The sequence below is a fragment of the Sciurus carolinensis genome, chromosome 4, assembly GCF_902686445.1.
Source record: "Sciurus carolinensis chromosome 4, mSciCar1.2, whole genome shotgun sequence".
Taxonomy (NCBI): Eukaryota; Metazoa; Chordata; class Mammalia; order Rodentia; family Sciuridae; genus Sciurus; species Sciurus carolinensis.
In genome coordinates, this window is record NC_062216.1 from 161,778,177 (window position 1) to 161,793,507 (window position 15,331).

General features: G+C 42.2%; 1 protein-coding gene across 3 annotated transcripts in view; it reads left to right on the forward strand.

Annotated features, from left to right (window-relative positions):
* The window catches only part of Rfx4 (regulatory factor X4), a 156,031-nt gene that overhangs the window by 103,255 nt on the left and 37,445 nt on the right, over positions 1-15,331 (forward strand). For all 3 annotated transcript variants that reach the window (XM_047548259.1, XM_047548260.1, XM_047548261.1), the window contains 2 exons: positions 11,392-11,492; positions 13,432-13,490. In XM_047548259.1, the coding sequence (XP_047404215.1) occupies positions 11,392-11,492; positions 13,432-13,490 (160 nt within the window). The remainder of the gene's footprint in view (positions 1-11,391; positions 11,493-13,431; positions 13,491-15,331) is intronic.

The window sequence follows — 15,331 nt, forward strand, 5'->3', positions numbered from 1 at the left end:
TTCTATTGAATTGGTTTGTAGCTTTGTGGAAAATTATTTGGCCATACCTTTGTGGTATACTTCTGAACTCTCATGTTCTGTTCCATTTGTCTATTTGCTCCACCTTTCACCAATACCACATCGGCTTGACTATTATAGCTTTATAGTAAATCTTAAAGTAGTGAGACTTTGTTATTCTTTGTCAAAATTGGTCCTATGTTTTGGCATATTAATTTTATAGAATTTTTAAAAGTCCCGTGGGATTTTGATTGAGAATTCTGTAGATAAATTTTGAAATAATTGATATCTCATTAACACTGAGTCTTCCAATACATGAACATGGTATATATATATATATATATATATATCTCCATTTATTTAGGTCCTCTTTATTTCCTTCATTGGCGTTTTATAGTTTTTTGGCATGTAGATCTTGTTCATGTTTTGCTAGATTTGTATCTAAGTAGTTCATGCTTTGGGTGCTTTGGGTACTATTATAAATTCTTTTTTAAAAGTTCAGTTTCTAATTGTTTATTGCTAGTTTACAGAAACATGATGTATTTTTGTGTGTTGATTCTGTGTGATGAGATCTTATTAAATTAACTTATTAGTTCTAATATCTTTTTGTAGATTATTTTGGATTTTCACTAGTATAAAAGTGTGATCTAGGATAAGAGACCCTTTTGTTTTATTGTTTTCTTTTCTTTTCCTTCTTTTTTTTTTTTTTTTTTTTGTACGAGGGATTAAATCCAGGTCTTCTTAACCACTGAGCAACAACCCTATCCCTTTTTATTTTTAATTTCAAGACAGGATCTCATTAAGTTGCTTAGGGCCTCTCTCGGTTCCTGAGGCTGGCTTTGAACTTGCCTCAACTCCAAATGTACTAGAATTATAAATGTGCACCACTGTGCCCAGGAAGACCATTTTGTTTCTTGATTTACAATCTGTATAACCTTTCTCTCTTCTATGTTATTACAATGACTAGGACCTCTAGGTGAGAGTAGACATCTTTGCATTTTTCCTGATCTTAAGGGTAAAGTATTCATTGTTCACTACAAAATATGATGCTAGGTATAGGCTTTTTGTAAATGCCCTTTATCAGGTTGAGGAAGTTCCCTTCCGTTCCTAGTTTGCTGAGAATTTTTTTCATGAAAGGATTCTGAATTTTGTTGGATATTTTGTCTGATTCAAGATCATCATATGGTTTTTCCTCTTTAGCCTGTTAATATGGAAGATTTTTATGATGTTTCATTTTCAAATATTGTAGCAGTCTTTCTTCCCCAGGGTAGATCTAATTGCTCGTGATTTATAGAAAATACATTGCTAGATCTGAATTTTGCTAATTGCTAATAAATTATTGAGTAGTTTATATCTAGGTTGATCTTCATGTTCTTTTCTTATAATACATTTCTCTTATTTGAGTGGACTGATTTTCCTGGCTTCATGAAATGAGCTAGAAAATGCTTTCTTCTCTTTTTCTGGAAGAGTTAGAGTCGAATTTCATCTAGAATTTTAAATTCATGAGCTTAAAGTTGTTGATACTTCTTTATTGTCCTTTTAAAAACTGTAGGGTCTATAATAAGGTCCCCTCTCTTAATCCTGCTCTGGTTAATTGGTGTCTCCTTTCTTTTTTTTTTGATCTGTATGCCTAGAAATTTGTCAATGTTATATATAGATCTTCTTAAAAAAAAAAAAACAGCTTTTGGTTTCTCTAGTTTCTAAAATTTTTTCTATTTTCAATTTTGTTGTATTTCTTAATTTATTTTGGGGTTTGTTTTGCTCTTTTTAAATATCTTCAAGTGGAAGCTTAGGTCATTGATTACAAATCTTTCTTCTTTCCTATAAAGTCATTTAATGATACAAATTTTCTTCTAGTTGTTGTTTAGAAACATTCCACAAATTTTCATATGTTGTAGTTTCAATTTAATTCAATTAAAAATATTTTCTACTTCCTCTTATGGCTTTTTCTTTGACCTATGGGTTATTTAGAAATAAGTGTTCAATTTCTAAATATTTGGAGATTTTTCAGGTATCTTTCCATTATTGAGTTCTAGTTTAATTTCCTTGTGGTTAGAGTACAGTATTGTATTATATCAATTCTTTTATATTTAGTGAAGCTTGTTTTATCTCCACAAATGTGGTCTTTGTTGATGTTTTTTCCATGCTATTATTTGGTGAAGGGCCCTATAAATTGTCAGCTAAGTCAAGTTAATTGATAATGTTTAGCTTTTCTTTGTCCTTAATGACTTTCTGTACATTTGTTCTATTGAATGCATCTCCACCTTTACTTTTGGATTTGTCTATTTCTATCCATTTTTGCATCATGTATTTTGAAGCTGATTTTGAAGGTTTATTATTAAATACATTCAAGTTAGGATGTTATATCTTCTTGACAGATGGACTCCATTTCATAAATGGAATATTTGTTTTTATCCCAGGTAATAGTTCTTAAACAGAAGTTTACTTTGATAGTAACATATATGCTCTAGCTTTTTAAAAAGAATTAGTGTTTGCATGGCATCTTTTCAGACCCTGTTTCTCTGGTCACTCTTTTTTATATTTGTAATAGATTTCTTATAGTCATCATAAACTGAAATCTTGCCTTTTTTTTTATCCAATCTGACAATTTCCCCTTCTAGTTGCTTTATCTAGACCCTTACATTTAGTTTCATTATATGGATGGAGTCTTCCATCTTGCTAATTGTTTTCCATTAGCTTCATTGGGTTTTGTTCCTTTTTTCCCTCTTCTTGTGTCTGGTTTAGGGTTAATTCTATTTTTTCAGTCTGTTTATCTCCATGGTTGACTTGTTACTTATACTTTTAAAAAATTTTAATGGTTGCTTAGGGCTTGTATAATCTTTAATTAGTTAAATATACCTTCAAATACTATTATATTGCTTCACATGTAGTATAAGAATCTTACAACAGTACATTCCCATTTTTCATCCATTTTTTGTGCCATTATCATTTAATTTCTATATATGCTATAAACTTACAAAATGTTGTAACTACTTCTGCTTTAGATAGTTACCTTTCAGAGTGATTCACGATATGGATGCCAATCTTTTATATCTATCATCATTCTAATGAGCCTTAATCTTCATTTCTTTGGGTAAACATTACTATCTGTATAATATCATATTCCTCTGCCTGCAGATTTTTCTTTTAACATTTCTTATATTGCAGGTTAGGTGGTTAGGAATTATTTCAGTGTTTATCTGAAAAATAATTGATTTCTCTTTCATTTTTGAAAAATCCTTTCATGGCATATAGTATTCTGAATTGACAAGGGTGTGTGTATTTTATTTTCAACATTTTAGAGATTTTGTCCCATTGTTTTGGACTTGCATGTTTGCCTTTTGTACATTTTTCTTTGTTTATCTGTGTGAAATATGTCTTTTTCTTTGGCCACCCTCAAAATTTTTTTTTCTCTCTTTTTTTTCTCTCCCTCTCACGCCAGTTTTCAGCATTTGACAATGATGTGTCTAAGAGTTTTGTTTCATTATGAACTCTGCTTAGTTTTCTGAGCTTCTTGGATCTGTGCTTTAATATTTTTCATTATTTTCTCCTTCTGGTATTTCAATAACAAGGTAATTAGACCTTTTGATATGGTCCCACAACTCTTGAAGCTCTGTTTTTCTTTTTTCACTGATTTCTCTCTTTGATTTTGAATTGAATGATTTTTAATGACCTGCTGGAGGTTACTGATTCTTTCATTGGATTTGTCAGTGTGAAGGAACTGTTGAAAGTATTGTTCATCTCTGGAACCATATTTTGTTTTTATTTTCATATCTAACATTTCTTTTGGTTCTTTTGTATAGTCCCTGCATTCAGCTGAAATCCCTCATGTGTTCACATTTACTGTTTTATCTTTTCCATGAGATTCATGTTACTATGAATCATTTGAATTGATACTATTTTAAATTTGTTGTTTGACAGTCTGGTTATGCTACTTGCTTTCTCTTGAAAGTAAGTTCTTTTTCTCAATATTCGTGTGTATCTTACAATTTTTGACTGACTACAGAACAGTGTTTATAACAGTAGTAACAGTACTGATGCCTAGAAATGGACATGCCTCTTCTCCTAGGCTCTGACTGTAAGGAGTGGAGTTAATCCGTTCATTTGGGAGTTCACTGGGTTTCGGCCTTGTACTTGCTGTGGTTACCTTTAGCTTCTAATTTTTCTGGAGCACCTTCACTTAGGTTGGAAGTTGTTTGTTGGCCTTATTATTTTCAATGTTCCTGCTGCAGAGCCTCCCCTATGTAACTTTACGACCATTGCTTTGAGACTTGGTGCTTTTGATAGTCAGTTTGGAGCCGAGGACAGCAGCAGGATTCTCTTTTGCTTGGACTATCTCAGTCGTAAGCAAGCCCTGTGGTTCTGAGGTCTTAAAATTCCAGGCTATGTGGTTGCGACTTGAGCTCTTTGATGAGTTAAAATTATGAGTTTGTAGATTATCCAGCCTTTTCTTATTATGGTGGGAATGATGCTTTTTTCCATCAAGTGGAACAGATAAACAAACAGGCTCACGAAAGTTACCTGCAGGTGAGATTACAGCCAAATTTTAGTCTCAGCCTTTTCTGCATCATTCAACAGTTCTGGGTGAAGACAGAATTTCAGTTTCTATAATCATATTTATGTGTACATGTGTGTATGTCTCATTTAGGCTTTGTGTTGTTGAATTCATTCTTATGCATTGATCAAGTGAACTGGATAATAGCTAAATCTCTATTTTCATTTTGGATCACAAAGGTGCCTTCTGAGGGATTGGCAAAACATAGAATTATAAGAAAATTTCACATGCTTCTAATATTTCATTACAGGTGCTGTGTACACACGTGCACACACGTTACATAGGTAAATAATTACCACTGATTTCTTTTCTTTTCTTTTTTTTTTTTTTTTGTATCAGGGATTGAACCAGGGGTGCTTAGCCACTGAGCCACATCCCTAGCCTTTTTTATATTTTATTTTGAGACAGAGTCTTGCTAAGTTGCTTAGGGACTCATTAAATTGTAGAGGCTGGCTTTGAACTTGAGATCCTCCTGCTTCAGCCTCCCAAGCGCTGAGATTACAGGCATGCACCGCTGAGAGATTTGACTTACAAATCTAATGCTTTTCCCATTAAATCAGGAAGACAAAGTTACTTAAAAGATGGAGGTCCATCTGATAGCTGACCTTTCAGTTTTACATATTCACTTCTATTCTTGTCTGAGTGCCTCCTGTGTGCCCGGCCATGTGCTTGATCTGGATGGAAATGAGCATCAACTTGAGCCATTCTCTCTCAACCCTGGCCAGGCTGGGGTGCAGCTCCTAATTCACGGACTCAGACTCTCCCCTTCTTTCCAACTCAGAAAAGCATGTTGAATTTCAGGTGAACAAGTGACACTATTACCCAGTATACATGAATCATATTTTTATTTATAGGAAAGGTATATCATTCTCAAATTTGGGTTTTTACCTCTTTCAAGTGATCTTGGTATAGTGTTTGTTAACAGCAATTGCTTTAGCAGAAGAAAATGTGTGTGTGTGTGTGTGTGTGTGTGTGTGTGTGTGTTTGGCAGACTGAGGACCACACCCAAGATGTTAAAGGAATAGCAATGAAAATCAGGAGATGGCTCTGGAGACCCAGGCACCTACGAAGTGCAGGTGCGGTTATTTTCACCACCTGAGACAGCGGGAGAACAAGTATGAATCAGAGAGACCTGGACTTGAATCTTGGCTCTGTCACTTGCCACATTTCCTTGGACTAATGACTTTTCTGAGCCTGGCTTCTCACCTCTCTGTTGGGACTAATAGTACCTACTTCACAGGGCTGAGGCAAGGATTAAACAAGAGAGGAGGTGTGAAGTATTTAGCTTGGCGCTGGTGCGCTCATTAACAGGTCATTGCTATTGTCACACTGTTGCCATTGTAACAGCATCACCATTGGAGGGACCTGCCAGTGAGTTAAGATGCAGGAGGAGTCCCACAGCTGGAGCCATAGACACACAGAGGGGAGGAAGCGGGCCGGTCAAAGTGCACTGCTGACCCTGGAGTCCCAGTCCAGGGAGTGAGACAGGGGAGGAAGCAGGGCTGGGGAAAGCCCCTGGCTGCAGGTGAAGCCCCATGGAGGAAGGAATGTCATCCTCAGGAGGGCGACAGCCCCGGCAGATGCTGTAGGAAGTAGAGCAGCCTGGGACTTGGGGAGGCATCTCTCAGACCAGGTGACAGGGGAGTCAACTCCTCACCTGCTGCCTGACACCACAGCAAAGCAGCTCTCCTAAAAGGCTACAGACCCAAATTCCAAAGCCCCAAGTAGAATCTTTTCTGGGCTGACTTCCTCCCTGCTTTTCATTAGCATAATAAAAGCAAATGATTGAATGAAGTGAAAGGCCCATCCACAGTCCTGCTGCTTAGTCTCTGCTCCCCTGCTCCAGCTCCAACTCCGTGTGAGTATCCAGAACATGTCATGGTTGGAGAAGGGCAAGCAGCCCTCCCCGCCATTGGACTGTCACCAGAACTGTTCTACATTTTGGCCTGTCCAAAGCAGCCAGACATTCTAAAAAATCTTCTCGTTTAGAAACTGGATCCAGTGTGCCGATAATGAGTACCATTTCTGGACTTGACCTTTCTGACACATGCAGTCCTTGGTCCACTCTGTACTCAACACTCACACCTCCCGTGGACCAGGCAGCCTGCAAGGCACAGGGGAGCTTTGCTCCCTTTGCTTTCAGAAAGACATGCTTGAGTCTGTCCTCACACGCCACATCCACTTGCCCGGAACGCCTGCTGGCCTTGCACCATCTGCACTGTCACAACTCTTGTGCAGGGTATCCAAACAGAGCTCTCTGCTGTCCTTGCCATCCTGTAGTCGATTTTCATCTTGGAAGCCAAAGTGCTCTTTTAAACATATGTAGCAGAAACAAGAATCTTGAGACGGTGGAGGAGCTGAGATAGTGAGGAGGTCGGTGACTGGAACAGCATGGTCAACCCTGGAAGTTGTTGAGGGAGAGAGTCGTGCCACCGTGGGGACAAGAGCCTTCCAGGCAGAGGAAACCAAAAGTGCAAAGCCATGCAAGGTGGACAAGAGCCTGTAGTGCTGGAAAAAGAGAAAGGAAGAGAGTCTGGCGTGGTGCCTCATGCCTGTAATCCCAGAGCCTGGCGGCAGGCAACGGAGGCAGGAGGATCACAAGTTCAACACCAGCCTCAGCAACCAAGAGAGGCCCTAAGCAACTTAGCGAGACCCTGTCTCAAAATAAAAATAAAAAGGGCTGGGGGTGTGGCTCAGTGGGTAGGCATCCCCGGGTTCAGTCCCCAGTACCCAGTACCCTGCTGGATAATCCCTGCTATACCCTGTCAGTCTCTGCCACATGACAAAATTCAAGCCACAGTAATTCTTATCTTTTCTTCTTTTTAAATGAGTCAGGGACTCACGGAAATTCTGAACTTTATTCCACAGGAAAAGATGTGTGTGTTTGTGTGTGTGTGTGTGTATGAAATAAATTATTCAATTATCCAATTTCAGGGTATTTGAAAACTCAAGCTAATTAATGAACCTACAGTAAGAAATGTAAGTTTTAAAAAATAAAAAAAAAAGGGCTGGGAATTGGCTTAGTGGTTAAGTGCCCTTGGGTTCATGGGAGTGAGGGGAGAGGAGAGAGAGAGAGAGAGAGAGAGAGAGAGAGAAAGAAAGAAAGAGAGAGAGAGAAAGGAGGCCAGTGCTGGGGGAATGGAGTAAGACACAGGCCGAGGGAGAGAGTGGCCGTCATCACAGTGGAGGGGGAGAGGCGATGGTTTGGCAGGGCCTGGTGGGGAGAATATACCTGAGGTCTGTCTGTCTGGCAACTGGGAGTCGTTCATTCATGCCTTCATTCCTCTGAGCAGTGCTTGCGTGCCTACTGGGTGTCTGGTACTGTGCTGGGTGCTGAAGACAGAGCGACAAGCAAACACAGCCCCTGCCATCTGCCGTGCGCATGGCTCGCAGGAAGGAGGTCCACTATTCAGATAACCACGCGAGTTAGTGTATCATGGCAACCACGGGCCTTCCAGGAGGAATCATTGGGGCTCTGAACAGTCTCAGGGCTTCGAGGGGAAGGTTTTCCTGCAGAAGTAACACCCAGGTGGAGGGATGGATGCAGAACTGTTGAGCAGGAGAGGGGCTCTTGACAGAAAGAAGGGCAGCCGCAAAGACCCTGAGGAGGGTAGAGACGTGGGCGAGGGCCAGTGGAGTTGGGATGTCAGTGCAGGAGAAAGAGAAGCTGGGGTGGGGGAGGCTAAGGAGGTGAGAGGACGGGCCTTGGGGTGTGGCAAGGTCTGGGTTCTCCATTCCAAGAATTGTGGAAGTGCTGAGGGGCGTTAGTCAGAGGGTACATTTGATCACACTGCAGAGGTTTTGCAAAAATCCCTTTCTCACTGTGATGGGGTGGAGGTGGGAAGCTGGGTAGGCAGGGAAGCTAATGTCATAGTCCAGGTGAGCGATGATGGTGGCTTGAATGTGGCAGAAAAGGGAGAAAAGTGAATGCGCTCGAGAGGGAACTGGAGGTAAAACCTGCAGTACTTGGTAGCAGGACAGGAGACCAAATGAGTCCATTTCATGAGGAAAACCCAGACATTATGATCCTTATCAGACAATGCAACAGGCAGCACAGAGGCCACCTACTGTTTCTTACAAAGTTAACTTAATCAAGTCTTTAGACCTAAGGGAAAGCACTCAGGATATATAAGTAGATTAAGTGACACTCTATGGAACAAAGTCAAATCAAAGTGTGGGACATCCCAAGGTACAAGTAATGGTGTCACCAATAAATCAATGACACAAAATAGAAAAAAAAAAAGGATTTAAGAAATTGAAGAGGAAATGTTAATATCTTCTTTGAGGGAGGAGGGTACCAGGGATTGAACTCTGGGCACTTGACCACTGAGCCACATCCCCAGTCCTATTTTGTATTTTATTTAGAGACAGGGTCTCACTGAGTTGCTTAGTGCCTTGCTTCTTGCTGGCTGGCTTTGACCTCCCCATCCTCCTGGCTCAGCCTCCTGAGCCACTGGGATTACAGGCATGTGCCGCCACGCCCGGCAACGTTATATCTTGCATGCTATATGTGGACCTTGTTTGGATCCTGATTCCAACAAACAAAAAGATGTCTTAGAGAGAAATAGGGAAATTTGAATACCGACTGGGCTTTAGATGATGTTAAGGAATTCTGTTCACTGTCCTAAGCATTCTCATGGTGTGGAGGTTTTACACGCATGTGCATGTATGTGTGTACACACATACCCATTCAAACCTTGTGAGTCCGAAATGCACGCTTAGTTTCTGAGCATGAATAATAATATGAGTTTGCTTGAAACACTCTGAAAAAGAAAATGTGACATGTAATAAAACTGGCAAAATATTGCTGATTTTTGAAGCTGAGTCATGGGTACTTGGAGTTTTGTTTTGTTATCCTTTCTTGGGATGTGTTTGGAACTTTTCATAATAAACAAGTTAAAAACAAAACTTCATGGAAAGTGGAGTTTAACATGAGAAAAGAACCAGGTCTGAGGGGAAAATCAAGAATTCATTTTGGACTTGTTGAGTTCGACCTGACTTTGGGACCTGTGAAGAGAGAGTTCATGGACCCAGTGGGCTTGGAGATGTACAAGGGTCGCAGATATTGACTGAAGCTGAGGGCACAGGGAAGTTACTAACCCGGGGAGGAAAAGGACTCTATGAGAACAGGGCCCAGGGCTAGATCTGGAAAATAAAACAGCCAGGTAGAGGGCCATGAGCTCTGTGTCGGGGAGGAGCAGTCAGTAAAGGAAAGAGTCATGGAGGCCAAGGGAAGTCAGGGTGTCCAAAAGGCAGAGGTGGGTACCAGACTTGTGTGCTGCCAAGATTTCAAGCGAGGTAACCATAATGAGTCCACTGGGTTTGCATCATGGATGGAGCTTGCTGCCCTGTTGGAGCTAGGTGAGGAGCAAGGTGAGGAGTGAATGGGAGTGAAGAAAAGGGGACAGAGTCTGGAACACTCTTTGAAGATGCTTGTTAAGTGGGAGATAGACATGGTGGTAGCTTGAGGAGAGTTGAGGAAATGAGTTTTTATTTTATTTATTTTACTTTTAAGGCAAAGCATTCTTTTTTTTTATTGTAGACAAATGGGATACATGTTGTTTCTCTGTACATGGAGTAAAGGCATACCATTTGTGTAATCATAAATTTACATAGGGTAATGTTGTTTGATTCATTGTTATTTTTTCCCTTCCCCCCACCCCTCCCCAAAGCATTCTTAAATGCATTAAAATGATGAGAGAAATAATCCAGTAGAGAGGAAGAAGTTGAATATGCAGGGGAAGGGACAGTTGGTAATGTGAGGTTCCTGGAAGGCAGGAGGGTGAGTTTAGTTCTGGGAAAAGAGGAGAACTTGCTCCTCGAATCTGTGGGGAAGAAGGAACACGATCCATGCAGGTGGCAGGAGGTCGATGATGGGATTCCTTTTGTGCTTTCGTCCCTGAGTAGCAGGGAGTGATGCCACCAATTGGTGGGGAGGGAACTTAGAGGGTAGAGATGTGAGGCATGGAAAGGGAAGAGCAGGTGACCAGAGAAAATGGAGAACCCCTGGAGGGTGAAGTCGGTGATCATGGTCTGAGGGGAGAGAGACAGTGGAAGACTGAACCAGGACAGGGTAGGTGGCACTGGTCAAAGGCAAGGATGACGTGGGTCGTCCGTATCAGGGAGGTCCACGTGTACAGCATGGGCGAGCAGGACTTCACGTGAAGGAAACTGGAGAGGAGGTCTTGAGCAGATGTTTTGGATGGTGGGACTTGAAAGGGTCCCTCAGTATCTTTTCAACTCCATATTTCCATCTCATATTGCACAGCTGGCCCCTCCCACTTCCTGTCTCAAAATGGTCCTTGACTCTCCAAATCTAATACAGTTGTAAGGCCCGTATTAGGGCTGTTGCCAATTTTAAAAATATGGTTGCTTCCCAGCTTCTGCCAAATGGCAGCAGTTTGGTAAACTGAGTGGGAAGGTATCTCTGTATGCAGCAGATAGGGTTCCAGCTTGTCTGAGAGGACGTGGACAAGAGGGACTTAGATAGCATGAGGAGGGAAGGCCAACAGCCGAACAGCCTTCTCAGGCTGCAGCCCACCGTCCTCATCCGCCCCCATCTTCCAAAACACGAAGGAGCGTGTTTTGCTTGCAGAAAGAGTTCGGGATGCCACCTCACCTTGCAGTGGGCTTTACAATTGTGCGTGATGCACCAAGTTGGCCCTGGTTAGTCCCTTCCACCAGCTGTCCACAAAGTCTGGGCTGCCAGCTCTGTCCTTGAGCTGCTAAGATGACTGGAGCCTCCTGGTAGCGGCCGACACACCATTAGGGGAAACAAGACCTTTTAGGAGGACGAGCGACACACGAGGCACTCAAAAAGCGTCATTTCTCTTTTTTAGCTTAACTCAGGTGATTCGAAAGTTTGCCAAGCAGCTGGATGAGTGGCTAAAAGTGGCTCTCCACGACCTCCCAGAAAATTTGCGAAACATCAAATTTGAATGTAAGTACAAATTTGGGAGCAGAATATAACATTTCAGTGCCAGACATTTTACATAAAATAATAGCTCCCATGTACCATTTGACTACCAAGCAGTAGGTATGGCGCTAAGTACTGTGTGTTAATTATGGACGGCGCACGTCTCCTTTTTACAGGAAGAATTCAGGCTTAGCGAGGTAATAAGTGACAGACAGAATTTACTCCCAAGTCTCTGCTTATCACCACCATATTCCTTCTTCCATGACATCCTCATGCCACCTCTGCAATGTCGGAAATAGTATCCCTAGTCTACAGATGAGAATCCGAGAGGCCAAGCAACTTCCCCAAAGCCACACAGCTGGTCAGTAGGAGCCACAAACTCAGGTCGGCTTGACCTTGGAACTCTGAGATTCCTTGAAGCTCTGCCCACACAATGGCGGTAGCTAAAGACAGAACAGCTCAGGGCTTCGTGCAGTCTCTGCCTAATTAGAAAGCCAAATTAATATTTCTCATAAGGGGTCCGGGGCTGCGGCTCTTTGCAGAGCATTGCCGCTCATGCCCCAGCACGAGTTGTATCTTAAGAAAACTGCTGCTATTTTTCTATCACCATGTGTCAGTGCTTGTGTGAGACACAAGCATTGTGTGCAGCTCATTTGTTGCTATTAAACAAAGATGAAATGATTTTAAGCAAAACAGGGCTTTAAAATATATGTTTCTTAAAGCCCCGTTTGAATGCAGCTTGCTATTCTTGCCCGAAATAAGTGCCAGTGAGGAAAATGAAGGCGATCAAATGACCCTCTCTCCGCAGGCAAAGGAGCCCTTTCAGAGGTGCTTTGGGGCCGCCTGCAGTGCCCATCACCTATTGATAAAGCCGCTTTATTTCACGGCTCTCAGTTCTTTTCTTTTCTCCAGCACTAAATTCCACATCACAAAGTTAAAGAAAAAGTAATTAAGGAGAAGGATTAACGATTGATCGGCCTGGAAAATTAGAAGTTCATCTGCCCCCCCCCCACCCCATTCCTCCACCCCACACCCTATTTTTCAAATCAAACCAGCTCTGAGTACAAATTAGAATAATCCTAGGGAAATTTGGGACTATTTCTTGACCAGTTCAGAAATTAATGAGAAGAATGCCCCATGCCCATTTTAATTAAGCTGACAAAACAGACCCGTTCAAAGTCGGCAGCCAGGAGGTCTGCTGGAACTTCCACCTGTGCCTGCCTGGAGGAAGCCACCTTCGCAGGGAGACCTCGAGTGCATCTGGAGAAGGTTGGGGTGGGGGAACTAATGTCACCCCAAACTGTAAGACCTTGGGCAGGCGCATATCTTGTCTGCTTCAAAATTCACAGATACAAGGTCACCTCACTTCAAATGATCAGCTTATTATGTTGCTTGTTATGTATGTTCCTGAAGGCAGTGACCATAAAACCTGCAAACAGATCATGGAAATAATTTGGCAAAAAATGCCAAAGCTGCATCACTGTGCAGCCCGGGTTCCACCCTAGAAGCGCTCCCCACCCCCACACGCCACGGAGTCTCAATCAAGGTTTCCTATTAGACATACTACTTTTTAAAGGGACTTCTTCAAAGCTTCCATTTGATTCCTGCAATTATTTATGGAGAGAAGTGATTGAGCTTGTAATTAGCGAAATGAAAGACAAGTAAGTAATTGCCTTTACTCACGGTTGATTGACGCCACCATTTCTCACACCTGCAAGTGTGGCGTGTGAGTGACTTTGAAATCTGTACCCCAGATATCACCATTAGGAAAGAGTTGTTGAACCCAAACGGGAGAACAAAGAATCAAATGCAGGGTTTTGCCAGTGGGTGCACGAAGTGGGGGTGGGCAATGAGACAGATTTAGGAAAAAGGAGGAAGCTACCTTTTGAGATCTGCCCCTGGAAAATCAAGGTAGGATCTTAAAGCATGCATGCATTTCCAACTCACTTTTTTCTTCTTGCAGTGTCGAGAAGGTTTTCCCAAATCCTGAGACGGCAAACATCACTAAATCATCTTTGCCAGGTAGTTGTCCCCTCTATGTCTGTTACCCACTGCTGAGTCATTTCATTGCAAACCCCGGGGACAAATCCAGAAAAACAACTTCCTGCATTCTGTCAGGGTGCTCTCTCTACTACGTTCAACTTCCACAGATGAGGAATAAAACTGGTAACCAGTAACTAATTTCAACGCATATGCAAAATCATTTCTGACATCAGTTGCCCCTAAACCTTTCAGATATATTGGAGGGCCACAATTTTGGGTTTCCCTTAAGTCAACCAGCTTTTCAGCCCCTGTTGGCATTTGTGTGTGCCTAAGTTCTTGTTGTGTGGAGTTGTTTGTGCAGTGTCCATAGCCAGTAGCCACTAGATGCCCATAGTCCCACCCACCCCTTGTGAAGGCCAGTGCAGCCCTGGGGGGTTGAAATTGCCCCCACTGTGAGCCTCCGAGTCAGATAATTCAAAGGGATAAACAGGATGATTTGTTTGTTGTGGCATCCAAGAGTTCAAAGCTACACAGTACCTTAAATATTTGCCCAATTTTGTTTCGTTTTTCCAGATCTGCATTGTTTTTAGCACAAAAGTGACATGTATTACCATAAAAAATTCAAACATGAAAGTGTATGAAGGAAAAGTGAAAGACCCCACTCTGTGCCCTATTTCCTTTGGCCTCTTCTCCAGCTTAGAAGAATGCTCCTTAGGTCAGATCAGGGAACACAGATATGGTATTGGTGCTTCCCTCTGGGGCTCAGATGGCTCAGGAAGGACTTTGCCACTTCAACACATGTAGGTATAAGCATCCACAGCCATGCCTATAACCAAGTGATGCACAAGCTTACACACACACACACACACACACACACACACACACACATTCCCTCTCCACTCTCCACACACAAGACAGTATGCAATTTAATTGGCAAATGCCACTTTCCCATCCACTGGGCAGCCCTCAGACACGTTCCTGGATCCGTCGGAAGACTGGGTTGTGCTAGAAATGAAATGCTACAGAACATCTGCCCTCGTATACCTAAACACACAGACACACACAGAGAAAGCCAGACTAACAAGAGCCAACTGAAGACTCCCCTTAACACTCAGACCCAAGATTCACATATCCCGGCTCTTCCAGACACACCGAGTAAGACACGTGGCACTCATAGCTCAGCCACTCATTCCAGAAGTCTCGAGTGTCTACTTAAAACACTATGCTTAGTGGCACCTGTCCCTGGCAGGTGAGGAAGCAAACAACAACAACAAAATGTGAGTTTTACAAAGGAAAGAGAATGGAAAGAGCATAACAAGTAGACTATGTAGTGCATTCTAGTTGGATAAGGCAGTCAGACAAAGCCCCTCTCTGGTGTGACACTTAAGCTGGACCATCGTGACACAGGGCTGCTGGGGGAAGGTGGAAGAAGAATGGGAACACTACGTGCAAAGGCCCTGAGTTACCCCACAGCCGCGACAAAGAGAAGCAACCAGAACGGCAGTGACTGTTTTTACTGAGCTCTGACTGCCCACACTGTGCATTATGCTTTTCAAACATTATCTCGACCTTCAGCAGCGGCCCCCCTTAATACATAGGTATATCACCTCTCTGTGTCATAAAGCAGTCAACGGAGGTTTATCTTGCCTGCCCCAAATCAATGAGCTTGTTAGCAGCCAAGTCGGGATATGAAGTAGGTATGTTCAAATCCAGAAACCTGACTTTTACATCTGATATATTCTAGGCCTTTTTGGCCTTCAGAAACTTCTAGTTATTTAAGTGGGGTATTATTGTGCTTGGACAGTTTGGGTTTAACAAGGATTGTCATTATTTACGATGGGCTGAAAATTCAGAAGCATTAGGAGATTACAATGTCCTTA